This window comes from Myotis yumanensis, unplaced genomic scaffold (assembly GCF_028538775.1).
Source record: "Myotis yumanensis isolate MYYU_CA2020_CCGP unplaced genomic scaffold, mMyoYum1.0.hap1 SCAF_6, whole genome shotgun sequence".
Lineage (NCBI taxonomy): Eukaryota > Metazoa > Chordata > Mammalia > Chiroptera > Vespertilionidae > Myotis > Myotis yumanensis.
The window spans coordinates 1,222,326-1,240,203 of NW_027223757.1; the positions used below are offsets into that span (position 1 = coordinate 1,222,326).

The following is a 17,878-nucleotide window of genomic DNA, read 5'->3' on the forward strand; positions in this document are numbered from 1 at the left end:
ACAAACCAGCGCCAGCCGTTACCCCACATCCCCCAGAGCCGTGTGGGGTCCGCCGTCACCACTCAGGTGTCAGGTGGAGGGGACACCCTTGTGCTATCACTGGAGGGCGCATAATTTCACCCTAAGGTGACCCACAGGTCCCTGGCCTCTGGGGCTGATGGGGCTGCAGGGAACCCCGCACAAGACACAGTCTCCCTGCCTCTGTCCCGCGTCCCCGGCAGCCCGGCTGCAGGAGGCAGCCGCTGACAGCTGTGGAGAGAGGGGGCAGCAGTGCGTGCGGCCTGTGTTCCAGGTCCCGCGCAGCTTCTCCGTGGGCGCCTGTCCCTCCCCCTTCGCACGGCCTCTGAGTCCGTCCGCCAACTCGCCAGGATGGCCGGTCAGAGACAGGCCCGAGAGCCCGCAGCGGCCGGCGGGGTGGACGGCGCCCGGTCAGGAGGCACCCTCTCCCGGGCACCGCAGCCTGGCTCTCGGCGAGGCCCTTTGAGTGAGCTGGCTGTTGGGTGCTCAGAAGGAGCAAAAGGAAATGTGCCTTCCTGGGCGGCTGTGATGGGCGGGTCCCACATGCTTCCTGCAAAACCCACGCAGCGCGTCCACGGTGGGGCCCGCAGGCGGCTCTGCGATGCTCCCTTCTCCACGGCCACAGGGGTTTCTCAGGATGACAGGAGCCCAAGGCGCCCAGCGAGGCCGGGACACACTGAGGCCTCCCAGCAGCGCGTGCGGGGGTGCTGGCCTGACAGCTCGCTGTTTGCTTTTCTCAGTTTGCTGCTACCCTGCGGGGACCGGGGACCGTGGAGAGGAGGGCCGGGCCAGATGTGGGCCCCAGGGCCGGGCTGGAGGTCGGGCCCTGCCGTCCTGGTCTGGGAGCCGCACAGTGAGGCTCTGTCTTAGGTCTGGGGGGCGGGGCAAGGGGCCAGCGGGGAGCTGGCCGGGAATGCACAGGACGGTCCTGACCTGTGGGAGGGCTGCCTGGAAGCGGTGTCGCCATTATCGTGAAGGGTGACAATGCTGAGCTATGTCCATCCTAAACTGTTTCCATTCTGGGTCTGGGACCAGTGACCAGAGGACAGAGGTCGGTGTTGGTTTGGAGAAAGGGTCACTGTCCCACACGCTCACCATACAAGAAGCTCAGCAGCGGCGGGTGGGCTGGGAGAGCAGGGAGGCCGCACACGCCCTGCCCGAGTGGCCGGGAAGCAGGCAGAGTGCCTCTCCATGCGGGCTGCCCCCCTTCCTGCCCTTTCAGAAATGTCACGGCCGTTCCTCTGGGCTCCGGGGTGGGTGGGGGGGAGCCCCATCCCTGAAGGCACAGGTTCGTCTGACCTCTGTCCTCTGGTCTGCTTCCTGGGCGCCGTCAGATGCTGCTGGGTTATAGGCGTTTGTTAGACACTAACTTCAAGCCAACGCACCCAGCACGCACACACGAGCCCTCGTTCACTTGGCTTTTCATGCAAGTTGCGATTATGGCTTTTCCGCACACACATGCACACAATACATGCACATGCACGCACACACATGCACACAATACATGCACACACACACACACACGCACACACCCCCTTGTTCAGAGTGATTTGCTTCTATTCCTCTGAGATTTGGTTTTGGTGAAGATTCGTCTGTGTTGCTAGAAGCAGGTGCTGTTTCATTTAGCCAATGCCTGTGGCTTCAAAACATTCCCCAAAGCAGGGTGATTGAACATGAGACGCTCATCTAACGTGTATGCACTTTATTTCCAAAACTTTGAGAACTGCCACGATTCCCCAGTGGCCAAAAGATTCCGTTTGAGATATAAGGCCCCGTGGATTCATCTGATCAGGAGAGGTGGTGGGAATAGGGGTAGCGTGTACGTGGACACAGCCACACGTTTGCAAGTGAAATTCAAGAAAGCCACTGGAACTCACCGACCAACTTGTTACAGACCCCAGCACAAAGCCGGGGGCGGGGAGCCCCTTGCAATATGTTGTATGTGATTCCGTACATGTGATTCTTCAAGAGAGAAGATTCATAGGGTGTTTTTGAAAATTTTTGATTTTTAATTTGATTAACATGTGATCCCAAACCTGTTACTATCAGGGCGTTTAATAAAGGGGAAAAGGCGTGTGTAGCAAAATAGACATTGGTGTTGCCGCCATGTTCAGAGTTTACGTGCAGAAAAAGTGACTGAAATACAACTTGGCAAAGAGAAGCCGCTCCTTTTCTTTAGGGCTGACCTTCCAGAACACACAGGTGAGCCCGCTCCTCCTGGCCGCCACAGAGCCCACCCGGGACACACCGCAGAGCCCTCCTGTGTCCTGGGCCCTCCTGTGTCCTGTGCCCTCCTGTGCCCTGTGCCCTCCTGTGTCCTGGGCCCTCCTGTGTCCTGGGTCCTCCTGTGTCCTGTGCCCTCCTGTGTCCTGGGTCCTCCTGTGTCCTGGGTCCTCCTGTGCCCTCCTGTGTCCTGTGCCCTCCTGTGCCCTGTGCCCTCCTGTGTCCTGGGTCCTCCTGTGTCCTGTGCCCTCCTGTGTCCTGGGTCCTCCTGTGCCCTCCTGTGCCCTGTGCCCTCCTGTGCCCTCCTGTGTCCTGGGCCCTCCTGTGTCCTGGGTCCTCCTGTGCCCTCCTGTGTCCTGTGCCCTCCTGTGCCCTGTGCCCTCCTGTGTCCTGGGTCCTCCTGTGCCCTCCTGTGTCCTGGGCCCTCCTGTGTCCTGGGCCCTCTTGTGTCCTGGGCCCTCCTGTGTCCTGTGCCCTCCTGTGTCCTGGGCCCTCTTGTGCCCTGGGCCCTCCTGTGTCTGGGCAGTGCAGGCTGTGGCGCCTGGCAGTCCCTGGCAGCCGTGGGTCAGGCTGCAGTGTGCAACCTCACTCCCAATGGGCCTCCTCCTCAGGGGCTTCTTCTCAGCTGGAAAAGGCGGTGGGAATGGCCAGATGGGAATCTTTTCTCACAGACGTGCCAAACCCTCCCTTTGTCTCATTTTTCCTGTCCATCTGGTGCTTGTTAGGAGGGCTCTTAGCTCCTCCCTCTCTGCCTCCCAGCTGATGTCCAGAGCCCAGCCCTGGCCCTTGTCTGTCACTCTCCTGGTCCCCTCCCTCCAAGCCCCGGGCAGGTTTCTGCTGGGCCTGCCTTTGCAGCCCCTTGTGCCCCTTGTCGCTGCCATCGGCTGCCCCATCAGCTGCCCCCAGTGTGACCCGCTCTGACTATCCTCTGTGGGTTTGTCTGTCTGCGTGCGCACGGGATTTCCACAGGAAGCCCCCCGGCCCGGCTGCTCCTCAGGGTCCTGAAGGCCTTTCCCAGCTTCTTCCTGTCCGTCCTCTTTCCCCCCTGTTGGTTCTTGAGGACACTGGCATCCTGTCCCTCACGGAGCCTGCCCAGTGGCGTGCCCACACCTGCCTGCTGACCTCTGCCCACCCCTCCTTCCTCCCACACCCACACTCAGCACGTGTCTCATGGAAAATGTCCTGCCGCTGGGCCTCCTGTTCAGCATCCGTCCCACCTGCTCTTCGGAAGCAGGCGTTAGTCCGTCCAGTCTCCACTGCCATCAGCAGTCAACTCTTGCCCAGTCTGTGTGGCTCAGTGGTTGAGTGTTGACCTATGAACCAAGAGGTCGCTGGTTTGATTCCCGATCAGGGCATAAGCCCAGGTTGTGGGCTTGATCCCCAGTGGGGGGCGTGCAGGAGGCAGCCGATCAATCAGTGATGTTCTCTCTCGTCAATGTTCCTATCTATCCTTCTCTCTCTAAAAATCAATAGAAACGTATTAAAGAAAAAAGTCAACTCTCTGTAGTTGCTTTCTCATCGTGGCTTTAGAATCGGGGGCATAAACGCGCTCCCAGGAGGACTCCGGACAGAGGCCCAACTGCACAGGAAGAAACCTGAGCTGCCCACCAGGCACCCAGACACCACAGCCCAGCACGTCAGGGCCCCTGATTGCTCCTCTGCAGCCTTGAACTTCAAAGAAGCCATGGCCCGAGTTTCCAGGAGAAATGTCACAACCCCCATCATTCGAACCCTCGGCCTGTCAGCAGGTGTGTTTGTTTTTAATGTGTGGACGCCCATCACGGAACCATGCCCTGTCCTGTGTGACGAAGCCGCTGGATCCCACGGCCACGGCCACAGCCACACGGCAGCGAGGTGGGCTTGGTCTTGAAGTGCTTCCTTCGCTGTTGGTCATGGAGCTCCAGCCCGCAAAGGCCATACCTCCCCGCCCGCACTCAGGGACAGCTGTCCCACGCTCACGCCATGGCTCGTGGCTACAATGGGTGAATCAGCCACTACGGAGTTTCCTGAGAAAAAGACTAAAAAACCCCCCCAAAACCAAGTCTTCATTCTTTTCCACAAACCAGAGATGCCCCAAGAGCCCCATGGGCTGTTAAACACGCTCAGTGCCACGGAGTCTAAAGGATTATATGGTGCGACTTTAAAAACCGTAAACTTCATTGGGTCTCTTTCCGTGGGAGCGACCAGTAAACCAACTGGTGCCAGGAATGATTGCTGTTTAGGACCCTTAATGTCTGTGAAGTTCAGGACTCGCCAGGGCTGTGTTAAGTCTGCTGAGCAGCGTGGGAGAAAGCTCGCCCGCCAGCGTGCTCAGTGGCTGAGCGTGGACCTATGAACCAGGAGGTCAGGGCACAGGCCGGGGTTTCAGGCTCAATCTCCAGTGTGGGGCGTGTAGGAGGCAGCCGATCCATGATTCTCTCTCATCATTGATGCTTCCCTCTCTCTCCCTCTCCTTTCCTCTCTGACATCAACAACAAAAAAAATAAAAAAGGAGAATAAGGGAGGAACAAAATGAAAAGGGTGTGGAGAACACAGAGCCGTGAACAGGGGGCGGTGCTTAGGTTTTTATTTTCACACACACGTATAATGTTCTAGGTCGGGCACAGATCATATCATCAAAAAGAAATGCATGTTTTCCTTCCCCAAGAGGAGCTGAGAGCTGTGCCCCTCCCCGCTGAGCCTGTCCCTGCACCGATGGGCCCGGCTCTCTGGGGATTGAGGGTGTGTGTGGTTTCTTGTAAAGTGCTCCCTATTTGGGGGAAATCCCCCTATTTTGGGGGGGACCAGGGGCATCCCAAGGCCCAAACTAAGGCCTCTTTCTTTTCCCTGATGGCTGGGCTTCCCCGGGGGGAGGGGGGGACTTCGGGGAGAAACAGCCGGAGCGCCCCGCCCCCTCCAGGGAAGCACCCTGCCATCCCTGGGCCAGGAAGCTCCGCTGTGAACAGACACGTACTGGGCCTGCCCTGAAAGGCCAGAGTGGAGACACTCGGCCAGCCCGAGGACCAGGGAGCCGAGCCCCAGGGAGCAGGCCCAGAGGGGAGGGAAGCAGTTAGGGGTGGAGGCCAAGCCGCTGCCAGCCCTGCTCAGCCCGTGCGGTGGGGCCTGGGACCCCCGCGGAGAACCTGGGCCTCGCGCCCCACGCTCCCCAGCTCACGCGCAACAGTCCCCGCGCGTTAGAAACGGAACCGCCTCTGCCCAGGGCTAGTGTTCCCTTGGCCGCGTCCCCTCCTGCCCGTGGAGCCGAACTGAAGCGAGGCCCACGGGGAGCGGCCTGGGGACCTGCAGCGCTCGCGGGCTCTTGGGAGCGCGGGGAACCTACTCCGAATCTCAGCGCCCAGAGCGCGCGCCTGGGGGTCGGAGCGTCAGGAGCTTCGCGCCAGCCCTGGGCCTTGGAGGCCCTCATTGCCTGGGGATCCCCTCGCCTGGGACGCCCCCTTCTTCTCACCCAGGTGTGGGGCTCGGCAGGGCGCACCTCGAAGGTGACACTTCAGCCGCGTATTCCCTCGGGAGAGACTCACGCACAAGCCCCACAGCCCGGGTGCAAGGGGCTCAGGAGGGTCGGCGATTCCGGCCTGGAGCGCGCGGGGCGGAGCCGGCGGGGGAGGTTCACGCGGGTGCGGGTTCCAGTCCTGCCCGCTGAGCCCCTTTCCAGGGCGCGGGCTGTTCTGCGTGGGGTGCCCCACCCGACGCACTGGCTTTTCGCGGAGGGCGCGGGGGTGGCGGGCGCGCAAAGGCCGGGAACTGAGGCGGCAACCGCCTGCCACTTGGAGCGGTGCGCAGAGGCCGAGCGCACAGCCCGCGCTCGGCTCCCAGCTTCTCCTCCGTCCCCCTCGGAGGCTCCGGTCCCGGGAGGAATGTGGTGTAAAGACCTCAGTGAACCGTTTCCTGCCCATTGTCACCTTCCCTCGCTCTCCCCTCGGAGGTTCTCACCAAAAGGCAATAAACCCTGCGCTGAGGCCGCGGGCGGGGAGGCCCTCCCCGAGCCCTGCTCGCCCTCCCGGGAGCACCGGCCCGCCCCCTCCCACCTTCCCCAAAGCAAAGGGCAGAACAGAAGCCGGGAAAGTCGGGTCCCACGCAGTGCGCGCGCAGCCCTCTCCCCCAGCCCTGCTTTTAGGGGGGAGCGAGCACACTTCCAAAAAGGCTCCTTCGGTTGATGTGCGTCCATTTCCCGCTCTGGGCGCGGCACCGGCCCGGGGCCGACTCGGGCCTGGGGCCTCCCTTCCAGGCAGGTGAGGGCCGAGGAACGCGGGCACCGGGTGGCGAGCCACGGTCGTCGGTGTTCATGGAGCCGCCTGAAGCGCCGCGGGAGGGACGTGTGAGACCAGACGCGGCTCCGTGGAGGGCTGGGCCTTCCGGGCATGGAGACGGGCCCGGCCCGGGCACCGCGGGGCTGTGCGCGCATCCGGCCGGCGCTTCGGGCCCCGGCGCAGGTGGGCTCCCGGTGCGCTCCCGGCCCGGCGCACCTGCGGGGTCCGGATGCGCGGGGAGAGCAGGAGGCCCGCGCGGGAGGTGGGGAGCGTCGTGGGCGGCCGCAGCCCCTGGGCCGCGGGACTGGGGCGAGTCCGGCCTCCGGCCCCTCCCGCCTCCCGGACCTCCTTTGATGGAGGCGCAAACATTTGGGAAGGGGCGGGGGTGTGGGGCCGGGCCAGGCGGGGATGGACCTCCGCTTCCTGGAAACCCGCACACGGGGCCCCCGGTCGGCCTCCGGGCGGGTCTGAAGTGGCCGCGCGCGGCCAATGGGCAGCGGCCCCCGCACTTGAAAGGGCGCGCGGCCCAATCCGCCGCCGCCCCCTCGGCCGCCGGGGCTATTTATGGATTCGGACCGACCTCTCCCCCCAGAGCCCAGCTCTAGGCTCCCGGAGGAGTTCAAGTGGACCCCCGCCCCGCCCCCCGCGCCGTCGTCTCCCTCCGCTCCCTCTCCCGGGTCACCCGGTGCTGGGACCCGCGCGCCCGGTCGGGTCTTGGCCGAGGGCCCCTCTTCTCGGAGGAGCGGCGCCAAGTGTGGGGAAGGTGGCTCTGGGGTAGCGAGTCGGGCGCGGGGGGCGGCGGGGGGGCGGGCGGGAGGATGAGCTCCCCCGGCGCCGAGGGCGCGGGGAAAAGCCTGCAGCACCGCGTGGACCACCTGCTGAGCGCCGTGGAGAGCGAGCTGCAGGCGGGCAGCGAGAAGGGCGACCCCACGGAGCGCGAGCTGCGCGTGGGCCTGGAGGAGAGCGAGCTGTGGCTGCGCTTCAAGGAGCTCACCAACGAGATGATCGTGACCAAGAACGGCAGGTGGGTGGGCTCGGCCGGGCCTGCGCCGCCGCCCGGGCAGCAGCAGCCGGAAAGTTTCTTACTGTCCAACTAAAAAGGTGCTGTGGCGGCCTTTCTGCTCATTTCCCCTGAGCTGGGAGCAGACCCGGGCCACGAGCCAGCGTCTCCGGGTCTTTATTCGCGGGAGGAGGGCTCCTTGGCGGAGTCCCGGGCCTCCAGCTGCGCTGCCCACTCCTGCCCCTACGCCTGCGGCTGGGCCGGGACCTCGGCGGGGACCTCCGCCTCCGGAGGCTGGGGAGGGTGGAGGCCGCCTGAGGTGGGGGCGGGGGCCCTGGGGGGCTGGAAGGTCCCAACGCTGGGCCCCTCTTCGCCCATCTTCGCCCAGCAATGTCAGTGCCCGCCCCCAGTTCTCAGCCTGTGGCCCACGGGCGGCCCAAGCTCCTCCCGCCGCGCCCCTTCCGTTCCAGGCGCATGTTCCCGGTGCTGAAGGTGAACGTGTCCGGCCTGGACCCCAACGCCATGTACTCCTTCCTGCTGGACTTCGTGGCGGCCGACGGCCACCGCTGGAAGTATGTGAACGGGGAGTGGGTGCCGGGCGGCAAGCCCGAGCCCCAGGCGCCCAGCTGCGTCTACATCCACCCGGACTCGCCCAACTTCGGGGCGCACTGGATGAAGGCGCCCGTGTCCTTCAGCAAGGTCAAGCTCACCAACAAGCTCAACGGCGGCGGCCAGGTGGGTGCGCCAGGCGCGGGGCCGGAGAGGCGCCTGGAGCCCCTGAAGGGACCTGCTTTCGGGGGGGCGCCTTCTCCCTGGAGACCTGCAGCCCCCCTAACCCTAACCCTGACCCCCTCGGTGAAGCCGTCAGTGTTGCCTGCAGTGACTCTATGGGGGTTACAGCACCACCTGGGGGACGTGGAGGGGCGCAGCCTAACCTGGCCGAGGGGGGCAGGTCTCCGGTGGGGGGCTGGGCATGTAGAGCCCCACTTCCCTGGGGGCAGAGCAAACACCTCCCTGGCGGTGGGCGGCCACTTCAGAGGTGAGAGGCACCACAGTCCTTGTGGAGAATCCGAGCAAACCCGAATCCGAGCAAACCCGCAAATGCGTCCTTGCAACGGCTGGACCTGGGCTGGACCTGGGACTGTCCCCGGCGGCCGTGAGGGCCAGACCAGCTGGGCGGTGGCGTTGCCTGTGGCCGTGGGAGGCCGTGGGCTGGGTCTCCCCCAGGTCCCAGTGGCCTTCGATGACTGTAGCCTCTGGCACTCCTTCCTCCTTGATGGGGGCGCCTGAGGGCAACCCCCCAGGAGCAGGGAGCCGGCGCTGTGATCCATGGGAGGTTGGGGGGTCGGCATGGGGTGCCTTCTTCTCCACGGCAGGGCAGGGGGTGTCTGGGACCCCAACTGGGACATGCCTCCACGCCCGTGTTTGTGTCCCCCCAGATCATGCTGAACTCCTTGCATAAGTATGAGCCTCGAATCCACATTGTGAGGGTGGGCGGCCCCCAGCGCATGATCACCAGCCACTGCTTCCCCGAGACGCAGTTCATCGCGGTGACGGCCTACCAGAATGAGGAGGTGAGGGGCGAGGGGGTGCGGGGGGGGGGGCCTGTTCCAGGCAGAGTCCCGGGAGGGGCGGCCAGTGCGATAGTGTCCCTCAGGCCAAATGCTAGCGCCTTTACAAATAAGTGTGTTTTGTCACCAAATGACTTTTTATTTTTATTTTTAAAACATACTTTCATGGTTGATAGTATTACAGATATTGCCCATGCCCCCCGACCCCCAGGACTTCACCCCCTATTGCCCGTGCCAGGGGCTGTGCAGTGAGTTTGTGGAAATCCTTCGGTTTCTCTCTTCCCGTCCCCAACCCACATGGAGACGTGCCCGTCTGCTCCAGGCCTCCCGGCTTCGGGTCTCGTTTTGTCATCAGTTCCTTTCGTTCATTAGATTCCACATGAGCGAGGTGCTGTGACACTCGGCCTTGTCGCTTTTCAAATGATTTCCCACAAAACCGGGCAGAGGGGAGAAGAGTTTCAATAAGTCCTCGTGCGAGCATTGCCGCCTGTGACTGTAACAGTGTCTAAACTAGAGGCGTCTACAACCTCCACAGGCAAGGATGTGCCAGACACTTAGGTAAAAGCCTGAGGCTTTCTTCAACAGGCCTGGGCCCGGTGCTGCCTAGGAACGAGGCGCTGCTGGTGCCCGTCCAGGCCGCGGCGGAGCTGGGGGTGTGGACCGCCCGCTGGAGCGAGCAGGTCGCTGTTTCCCGAGCCGGTCGGGTTCGAGCTCCGCGTGTCGGTTGATGCACAGAATGTTGTCAGCAGGAGGCCCAGTGTCTTGTGAATTCCACTTAGAAAACGGGCTATTCTTTTTTGTTTTTAATATATTTGTACTGATTTCAGAGAGGAAGGGAGAGGGAGAGAGAGAAACATCCATGATGGATCGGCTGCCTCCTGCACGCCCCTCATTGGGGATCGAGCCCACAACCCGGGCCTGTGCCCTGATGGGGAGTCGACCATGACCTCCTGGTTCACAGGTCGATGCTCAACCGCTGAGCCACGCCGGCCGGGCCACCGTGCTATTCTGTATGAAATGGTGCCACTCCCCAGCCACGCGGACCCACCGAGAAAACTACCCGGAGAGGAGTGGGGTCATATTTGGATATTTACACGGGACGCGGGGGCCTCCCCTTGTCTCAGTGCCGCTGAACCTCCGGCTGTCGCCAATACACAGGACATGCGGCTTCTTGTTTTTCAGATCACAGCTCTCAAGATTAAATACAACCCCTTCGCCAAAGCCTTCCTGGACGCGAAGGAGAGGTGAGCGAGTCGCTGCCCCTTCGGGCAGAAACGCGCCGTAGCTGCGAACGCTGTTTTCCGCGTGTTCTCTCTGACGCTGCAATACGCTTTTTGGACAGAAGCGACCACAAGGACGCGATGGACGACCCCGGGGACGGCCAGCAGTCCGGCTTCTCCCAGTGTACGGTTTGTCGCCTCTGCTGGGAGCGGAGCCGCCCGGGTCTGTGTGCGGCGGGCAGACCCCTGTGGCTGGGCGAGGCTCAGGGCCCTGTGCTGCCTCTCCAGCCCCTCCAGGCCCGTGGCCTCGAACCTCTGCTCCCCCCATGCACCTTCCAGGGAGGCCTGGGGGAGGTTCCCACCTCTCTCCTCGGCCCCCAGGCGCCCCCCCTCCCCGGGCGGGACATCCCTGAGACCTGGGGGTGGTTAGAGTCTGTGCGGACGGAGGGGAGCCGGCTGTGGGAGCCGCTCTGGACTGTTCGTGTGTTGTTCCTGACTGAGGACTGCAGGGCCGACAGGAGCGATGCTTGGGAACAAAGGTGTCTCCTTAGAGGCCCGGCTCTGGGAGGGCAGGTTAGGGCGCTGGTTTGGGGGAGACGCTGCTGAGGGGGCTGCTGAGGGCCAGGCGGCTCCAAGTTCCGCTTCCCCTGGGAGCCGGTGAGCGAGCAGAGGGAGGCAGGTCTGATGGCGGCTGGAGGGGGAGCACCTGGTCCAGCCCCGCCTGGCGGGGAGGTGAATGGCTGCAGCTGGGAGAGAGGGCAGCACGTGCTGGTCCTCAGGAGGCCGATGAGCAGCGAGCAGCTCCCCACGCGCTCCGGCTGCGCCCCTTCCCTGAAGACCACCTGCTGGAGCGCCTCGGGCCTCCCGGGCGGCACGTACCGGCTCCTGGGAGGGCAGCACGTGAAGGCAGCACGTGAAGGTAGTATGTGACCGGCTCACGTGAAGGTAGTATGTGACCGGCTCCGGCAGGGGTGGGCGTGCTGGAGGCCGTGGGGACCTGGTCCCGTGTTGTCTGAAGGGCCGGCCGCAGGTCGGGGGCCGCAGGTCGGGGGCCGGGTCGGAGCAGGCGCCCCTGGAGGTGGCTTTTCTGAGTTAAGGAGACGAGGCCCAGTGACTTCACAGAAGCAGCAGGACCAGGAGAAACCGGCCTCGGAGGGCGGTGCTGGGGCGGGTTTCTGATTGACGGGTCCAGCGGGAGAATGAGCCTGAAACAAAACAAGCAGAACACGGGGGTCCCAGCGCCCCGTGAGGACAGGGGCTCCCCGGACTGCAGTGGAGGCAGCCGGGCGAGGGGGACAAGGGGACACGCCGCTGCTGCCCCGTCGGGCCCCGAGTTTGTCTGCTGGTCCGTTTGCTTCATGCTCAGCAGCGCGGCCTGGGCTGCCGGCCGGGCGTCTGGGGGGCCGAGGTCGGTGCAGGATCCTGGGGGCCTCAGGTCTGGAAGCCGGGTCCGCAGGGCCTTGGTGCGGAGCTGTGGCCACGAGGTGTGACCCTGGTGTGACCTGGGGAGCCCCTCATGGGCCCCAAGAACAGGATCCGCTCCCTGGCCACTCTGTGTCCTCTGGGATGGAGGCCGATGCCAGCGACCAGCCTTCTTTCCTCACAGCAGGGGGGTGGCTCCTCCCCGGCACCAGCGCGCTGTGCCCCCCGGCCGCCCCGCACCCCCAGTTCGGAGGCCCCCTGTCGCTGCCCCCCACGCACGGCTGTGAGCGGTACCCCCGCCCTGAGGAGCCACCGGCCGGCGCCCTACCCCAGCCCCTACGCGCACCGGAACAGCCCCCCCAGTAAGTCCAGGGCCCATGGCGGAAGGGGGCTGGGGGGGGCTGAGGGGGAGATGGGGGGCCTGGGGGCTGGGGAGGCAGCAGCAGGGCCCAGAGGAGGAAAACTCGCAGGAACGCACCCAAGCCAGGCCTGAGGTGAAGGGCCCTCCATTCCCGTCCTCGGCCAGGAGCCCTGCGCCAGCGGGTCCGAAGGCGCGGAGGTCCCACCCCCACCCCGCACCCCACACCCTGTGCCCAGGCCTGGGGTCTCCTCAGCCTCCCCAAGGATTGTGGGGGTGTTCGGCCGGCACAGAAGCCCCCGCTTGCTCAGAGCCCCGTGTTTGTCCGAGGGTGGGGTCCCGTCCCCGCAGCCTGTCGCCGCCCCCCCAGGCTCTGCCCTGGTGGTTCTGGGCGCCAGCCGCGGGGTCCCTGGCCTCAGGTGGCCCTTTCCTTGGCTGTCGCACCGCCTCCCGCCTCCGTGCTGTCTGCCAAGAGGAGCAGCAGCTGAGGAACGCGCTCAGGCAGCCACACCATTGGGCCGGGACGGGGCTCCCTGGGAAGGAGGGGTCGCTGGGGCTAGTTCCCCCCCAGGCTGGGCCCTGGCGAGAAGGTCCCCTTTACACCTCCCAGAGCCTCAGCGGCCCCAGCCCTCAGCTCTTAAGAACTGTTTGGGGACAGGGAGGTGAGAGGGGTGAGTCCTCAGTGGAAGGAGCGGAGGTTGTCTGCAGGCGGCCGAGGCTCTAACGACAGGGCAAAGCCTCGTGCAGCGGGGTGCGTAGTGGGTGCGCGTTCACACCCAGGCAGGGGGTCGCAGGGCACAGCCACCCCTCGGGCAGAGCCCGGCTGCACTCATAGCAGCTCCAGCAGCTCCGGGGCCTCACTCAGCCACCTCAGAGCCTGGCCCGCACCCAGGGGCCTGGCCCGCACCCCGGAGCCCTGGCTGCAGGAAGGGCTGAGGGCGCATTGCACAGGGAAGCGCAGGCCCGCTCGGGCTGGTGGCTGCGTCCCGGGGACTATGGGCTGCACCTGTGGCTCCTGGAGGACCCCGCTGACAACCACGCTCTCTTGCCCCCGCAGCCTATTCCGACTCCTCGCCTGCCTGCGTGTCCATGCTCCAGCCCCACGACAACTGGCCGGGCCTCGGGGTGCCCGCCCACGCCCACACCGGCGTGCTGCCCGTGAGCGCCGGCTCCGGCCCACCTGCGGGCGCCAGGTAACGTGTGCGCGGGGAGCGGTGCGGCCGAGCCGGGACCCCTGTGCCTGGCTGCGTGCCGCGTCCACTCTTGGGCCTTGATCCTGCCCTTGACCTGGGGGTGGGGTTTTCACGTGTCGGCTGACCACTCGCCAGGGCTGTGCAGGGGTCCCAGGTCCCACGGGGTTCTGCTCAGGCCTGGGCTCTGGGCGTGGGGGCTGGGCCTTAACGAGAGGAGGCCGGCCCTGCATGTCCCGGGCCGACAGCCGCTGAAACCCCCGCCTCCTTTCCTTAAGGAAGGGACACAGGAGCCCCCGCCTCGGCCTCCTCCCAGGGCTGTGGGGTCAGTAGGTACATTTTTAGAAAAGGATTGAACATTTTTCAGCTGCAGTTGACAGTCAGTGTCAGTCAGGGGCAGGCACACAGCACAGCAGGCAGTTACGTGGCTCGTGCGGAGCCCACGCGATCCGTCCTCCCCCGGACACCGTGCAGGTGTCATTGACGTGTTTCTCACACGGGACTTTACCCCCAGGCTGTTCCGTAAACGCCAATTCGGACTTAAGAATAGGTTTCCAGAATCTTCTTCGGCAGGAGCTAGTAACGAAGGACATGCATCAGTTGGCCTTCCTGTAGGGCAGTGATGGTGAACCTTTTGAGCTCGGCGTGTCAGCATTTTTGAAAAACCCTAACTTAACTCTGGTGCCGTGTCACATATAGAAAATTTTTGATATTTGCAACCATAGTAAAACAAAGACTTATATTTTTGACATTTATTTTACATATTTAAATGCCATCTAACAAAGAAAAATCAACCAAAAAAATGAGTTCGCGTGTCAGAGGTTCGCCATCACTGCTGTCGGGAGTCGAAGCCGTGAGCATGCGTGCTGGTCCCTGGTGAAGGCGGGTGACTGACCCATTAGCTGGAAAGTTACGCAGAAGGAGACGGGCTCAGAGGCCCAGCGGGCCGGCACCTGGATTACGTTTCCTCGTTAGATTCTTACAATAAAAGCTGACGGAGCTAGAAGCCAGGTCCATTTCCCGACGAGGAGACCCGTTCAGAGGCAGGACAGGACCGGGTGTGGGGCTCCCCTCCGGGTGGGTCTGTGGACGTCACCTCGACCCCCACGGCGATGCAGCGCGTTGTCACAGAACCCCAGATGTGCCCAGGAAATGGTGCCCCTGTAATAAGAACTGAATTGTCTACAAACCAGCCAACTTTCGAGGGCTTGAGGTCACCGAGACCCCGTACATCAATGTGTGACCCGTGGTTACAAATGGGGTGCTGGCCGCGGGACCCCTGAGGCCTCGGCACTGCCCTGTCCTCCCGGCAGCTCAGAGCCACCTTCCTCTTCGCTGGGACCTGGGTGTCGCCGCACCTCTGACCCCAGGCTTGTTGGCAAGTTCAAGTCCATGTGAGCTACGGACAGCCCGCCCAGCACCAGTCTCCTTCGCTCGTAGACGGGTTCTGTGGAGGAGAAAGACATTGTTAAAAAGCAATTTTAGCCCTGGCTGGTGTGGCTCAGTGGATAGAGCGTCGGCCTGCAGACTGAAGGGTCCTGGGTTCGATGACGGTCACGGGCACATGCCCGGGTTGTGGCTTGATCCCCAGGCCCTTCCTCTCTGCTGTGCCCAGTGCCCAGGGGTGGCGGCCCAGCGGTTCCAGCCCCAAGCGCAGGGCCTGGTGCCTGGTGGGGGGACTCAGAGGGACGCGTCCGCAGGCCCGGGCTCTCGGGGTGTCATCTCCATCCCGAGGTCCCTGGGTGGGGGGGTCACACAGATGCCTCGTGAAGCACATCCTCGGACGTGGGGTTCAGTCCATCTGGGGTTCTGGGTTCCTGTCCTGGAGTCTCCATAGCAAACGCTGAGGGCTGGGCCCCGAGGGCGGATGTGCCGATGTCCTGCGGCCGGCTTCCCGGCGGCTCTCCTGGCTGACAGCTGTGACGCTGACACGCGCCCCAGTGGGTCTAACATGGGAACTGCGGGCTGGAAGGCTATGTCCCCAGTTCTCGGGAGCAGGGTTTGGGGGCCCCTCCTGCGCTGGTCTGGGCCCGGCTCGGGGTCTCTGATGGTCTGTGCCCAGCGCCAGGTCCCTGACGGCGTGTCCTCCCCTTGCAGCCAGTACCCCGGCCTGTGGTCCGTGAGCAGCGGCGCCGGCACACCGGGCGCTCAGCAGGCCGCGATGCCCAGCGGGCTGGGGGCCCCGTTCTTCCGGGGGCCCGCCCCCCACCCCGCCGCCCTGGGCCCCCCGGGCCCAGCCTCCTCCTCCTCGGGGTCCCCGCTGTATGACGGGGCCGCCGCGGCCCCAGACGTGCCCGACAGCCAGTACGACACCTCGGCCCTGGCCTGCCTCATAGCCTCCTGGACGCCCGCGTCGCCGCCTTCCCTGTGAGCGCACCCCGGTCTCCAAAGATGCAACGACTTCTTCGCTGTGGCCACGCGTGTTGTCGGTTCATCTGGGCACATGGGCGCCTCAGGGTCGGAAGGAAACACTGTCACAGACAGGCGCCCTCGCCCACGGGTCCAGGTCGGCGCGGCCGGGCCGTGTCTGTGCTGCAGGTGAAGGACACGCCGGCGGCCCCGCTCACCAGGTTCATGGTGAAGGGATTGCTCCGTCCGGGACGGCCTTTCCCGCATAGACGGCTCGGCACGCAGACTGTGACGAGGGCCCACCTTGAACTCCCTCCCTCCCTCCCGGCTGTCAGGGCCTGGGCACAGATGACGTCATGGTCGCCTGCCTGGTGCCTGGTCTGCCCGGGGACGGGTGTAGTGAGCCTGGGTAGCGATGCTTGTATTGTCGAACCTGCAGCTGTTTCTGCTTTTGTTCTGACACCGTCGCCAAGACAATCAGCAGAAAGCCTTTCTGCACAATAAAGGCTCTACCAGACGCTGGTGCTGTCATTCACCCGCCTCCCCTCCCCTCCCCTCACCCCTGCCCTTCCCTTCCCTGCCCTTCCCTTCCCTTCCCTTCCCTTCCCTTCCCTGCCCTGCCCTTCCTGCTGAGACTGGCGGCTTGCCAGGGAGACTGTGCCGCTGGTCCTAGCTGGCGGCAGAGACCTTGTCCCAAAGAGACACTTCCGTCTGTCCGTCCGTCCGTCTGCCGGGAGAGGATAGAGGCGGGTGTACGGTGCGGTAGAGGGACGGGCCCGCACCAGGGCAAGCATGTCAGGTGAACAGGCACATGTTTGGTGCATAAAGACAGACCAGCTGCACCGAGGTTTGAGCAAAGGGTGTCTGTAAAGACTTCCCCCTGGTGTCCCCGCAGCGACCAGACCCCCCCTGTGCCGATTGGGGCGCTTTCTCTGCCGGGGGGGGGGGAGGGGGGGGGCGGTCCTTATTCTAATCTCACTGCGGCCACTTGATGCTCCAAACCTCTGCTTCCCGGAGGCTACAGGTGGCCAGTCCACAGAGCCTGGGCACAGGCAGCTGTGTGAGCGCCCCCGTGGGTGTGAGTGCCCATGTGGGTGTGGGGGCCCCCGTGGGTGTGAGTGCCCCTGTGGGTGTGGGGGCCCCCGTGGGTGTGAGTGCCCCTGTGGGTGTGGGGGCCCCCGTGGGTGTGAGTGCCCCTGTGGGTGTGGGGGCCCCCGTGGGTGTGAGTGCCCCTGTGGGTGTGGGGGCCCCTGTGGGGGTGGGGGGCCCTGTGGGTGTGGGGGGGCCCTGTGGGTGTGGGGGGGCCCTGTGGGTGTGGGGGGGCCCTGTGGGGGTGGGGGCCCCTGTGGGTGTGAGTGCCCCTGTGGGTGTGAGTGCCCCCGTGGGTGTGGGGGCCCCTGTGGGTGTGGGGGGGCCCTGTGGGGGTGGGGGCCCCCGTGGGTGTGAGTGCCCCTGTGGGTGTGAGTGCCCCCGTGGGTGTGGGGGCCCCTGTGGGTGTGGGGGGGCCCTGTGGGGGTGGGGGCCCCTGTGGGTGTGGGGGGGGCCCTGTGGGTGTTGGGGCCCCTGTGGGGGTGGGGGCCCTGTGGGTGTTGGGGCCCCTGTGGGTGTGGGGGGGCCCTGTGGGTGTGGGGGGGCCCTGTGGGTGTGGGGGGGCCCTGTGGGTGTGGGGGCCCCCGTGGGTGTGAGTGCCCCTGTGGGTGTTGGGGGGCCCTGTGGGTGTTGGGGCCCCTGTGGGTGTTGGGGCCCCTGTGGGTGTGGGGGCCCCCGTGGGTGTGAGTGCCCCTGTGGGTGTTGGGGGGCCCTGTGGGTGTTGGGGCCCCTGTGGGTGTTGGGGCCCCTGTGGGGGTGGGGGCCCCTGTGGGTGTTGGGGGCCCTGTGGGTGTGGGGGCCCCTGTGGGTGTGGGGGGGCCCTGTGGGTGTGGGGGGGCCCTGTGGGTGTGGGGGCCCCTGTGGGTGTCCAGGTGACCAGGACTGTGGGAACGTCCCCGAGCAGCGGGAGGAGCCGCTTGCAGGGACAGCCCGGCCGCCTCAGTGTCTCGGTTGCATTGGCCCTGCCGCCGTCCAGCCCTGGCTCTGGCCGCCTCAGCCGCACCTGCCATGTCCAGGGCGCGGATCCTTGGCCTCGTGGAGTCCCCCGGGGAAGCATGTGCCCTGCCCTTGGGTAGCAGCGCCTCCTGCTCTCAGGGGGGGTGGCTGCTTGTGAAGGGCCCGTCCACGTGGTGCCCTGACGGTGGGTCTGACTGGTCTTCAGGTGCAGGGTGGCCATGGACGTGGTGGAGA

The 17,878-nt window shown here is 64.9% G+C and overlaps 1 protein-coding gene across 1 annotated transcript; it reads left to right on the forward strand.

Moving 5' to 3' along the window:
• Nucleotides 1–7,306: 7,306 nt before the first annotated feature.
• TBXT (T-box transcription factor T) lies at nucleotides 7,307–15,620 on the forward strand. Its single transcript, XM_070417359.1, is given in 9 exon segments — nucleotides 7,307–7,512; nucleotides 7,959–8,223; nucleotides 8,928–9,062; nucleotides 10,242–10,303; nucleotides 10,402–10,463; nucleotides 11,886–11,995; nucleotides 11,997–12,063; nucleotides 13,117–13,252; nucleotides 15,347–15,620. Coding segments are annotated over 9 exon segments (1,317 nt in total).
• Nucleotides 15,621–17,878: the final 2,258 nt, after the last annotated feature.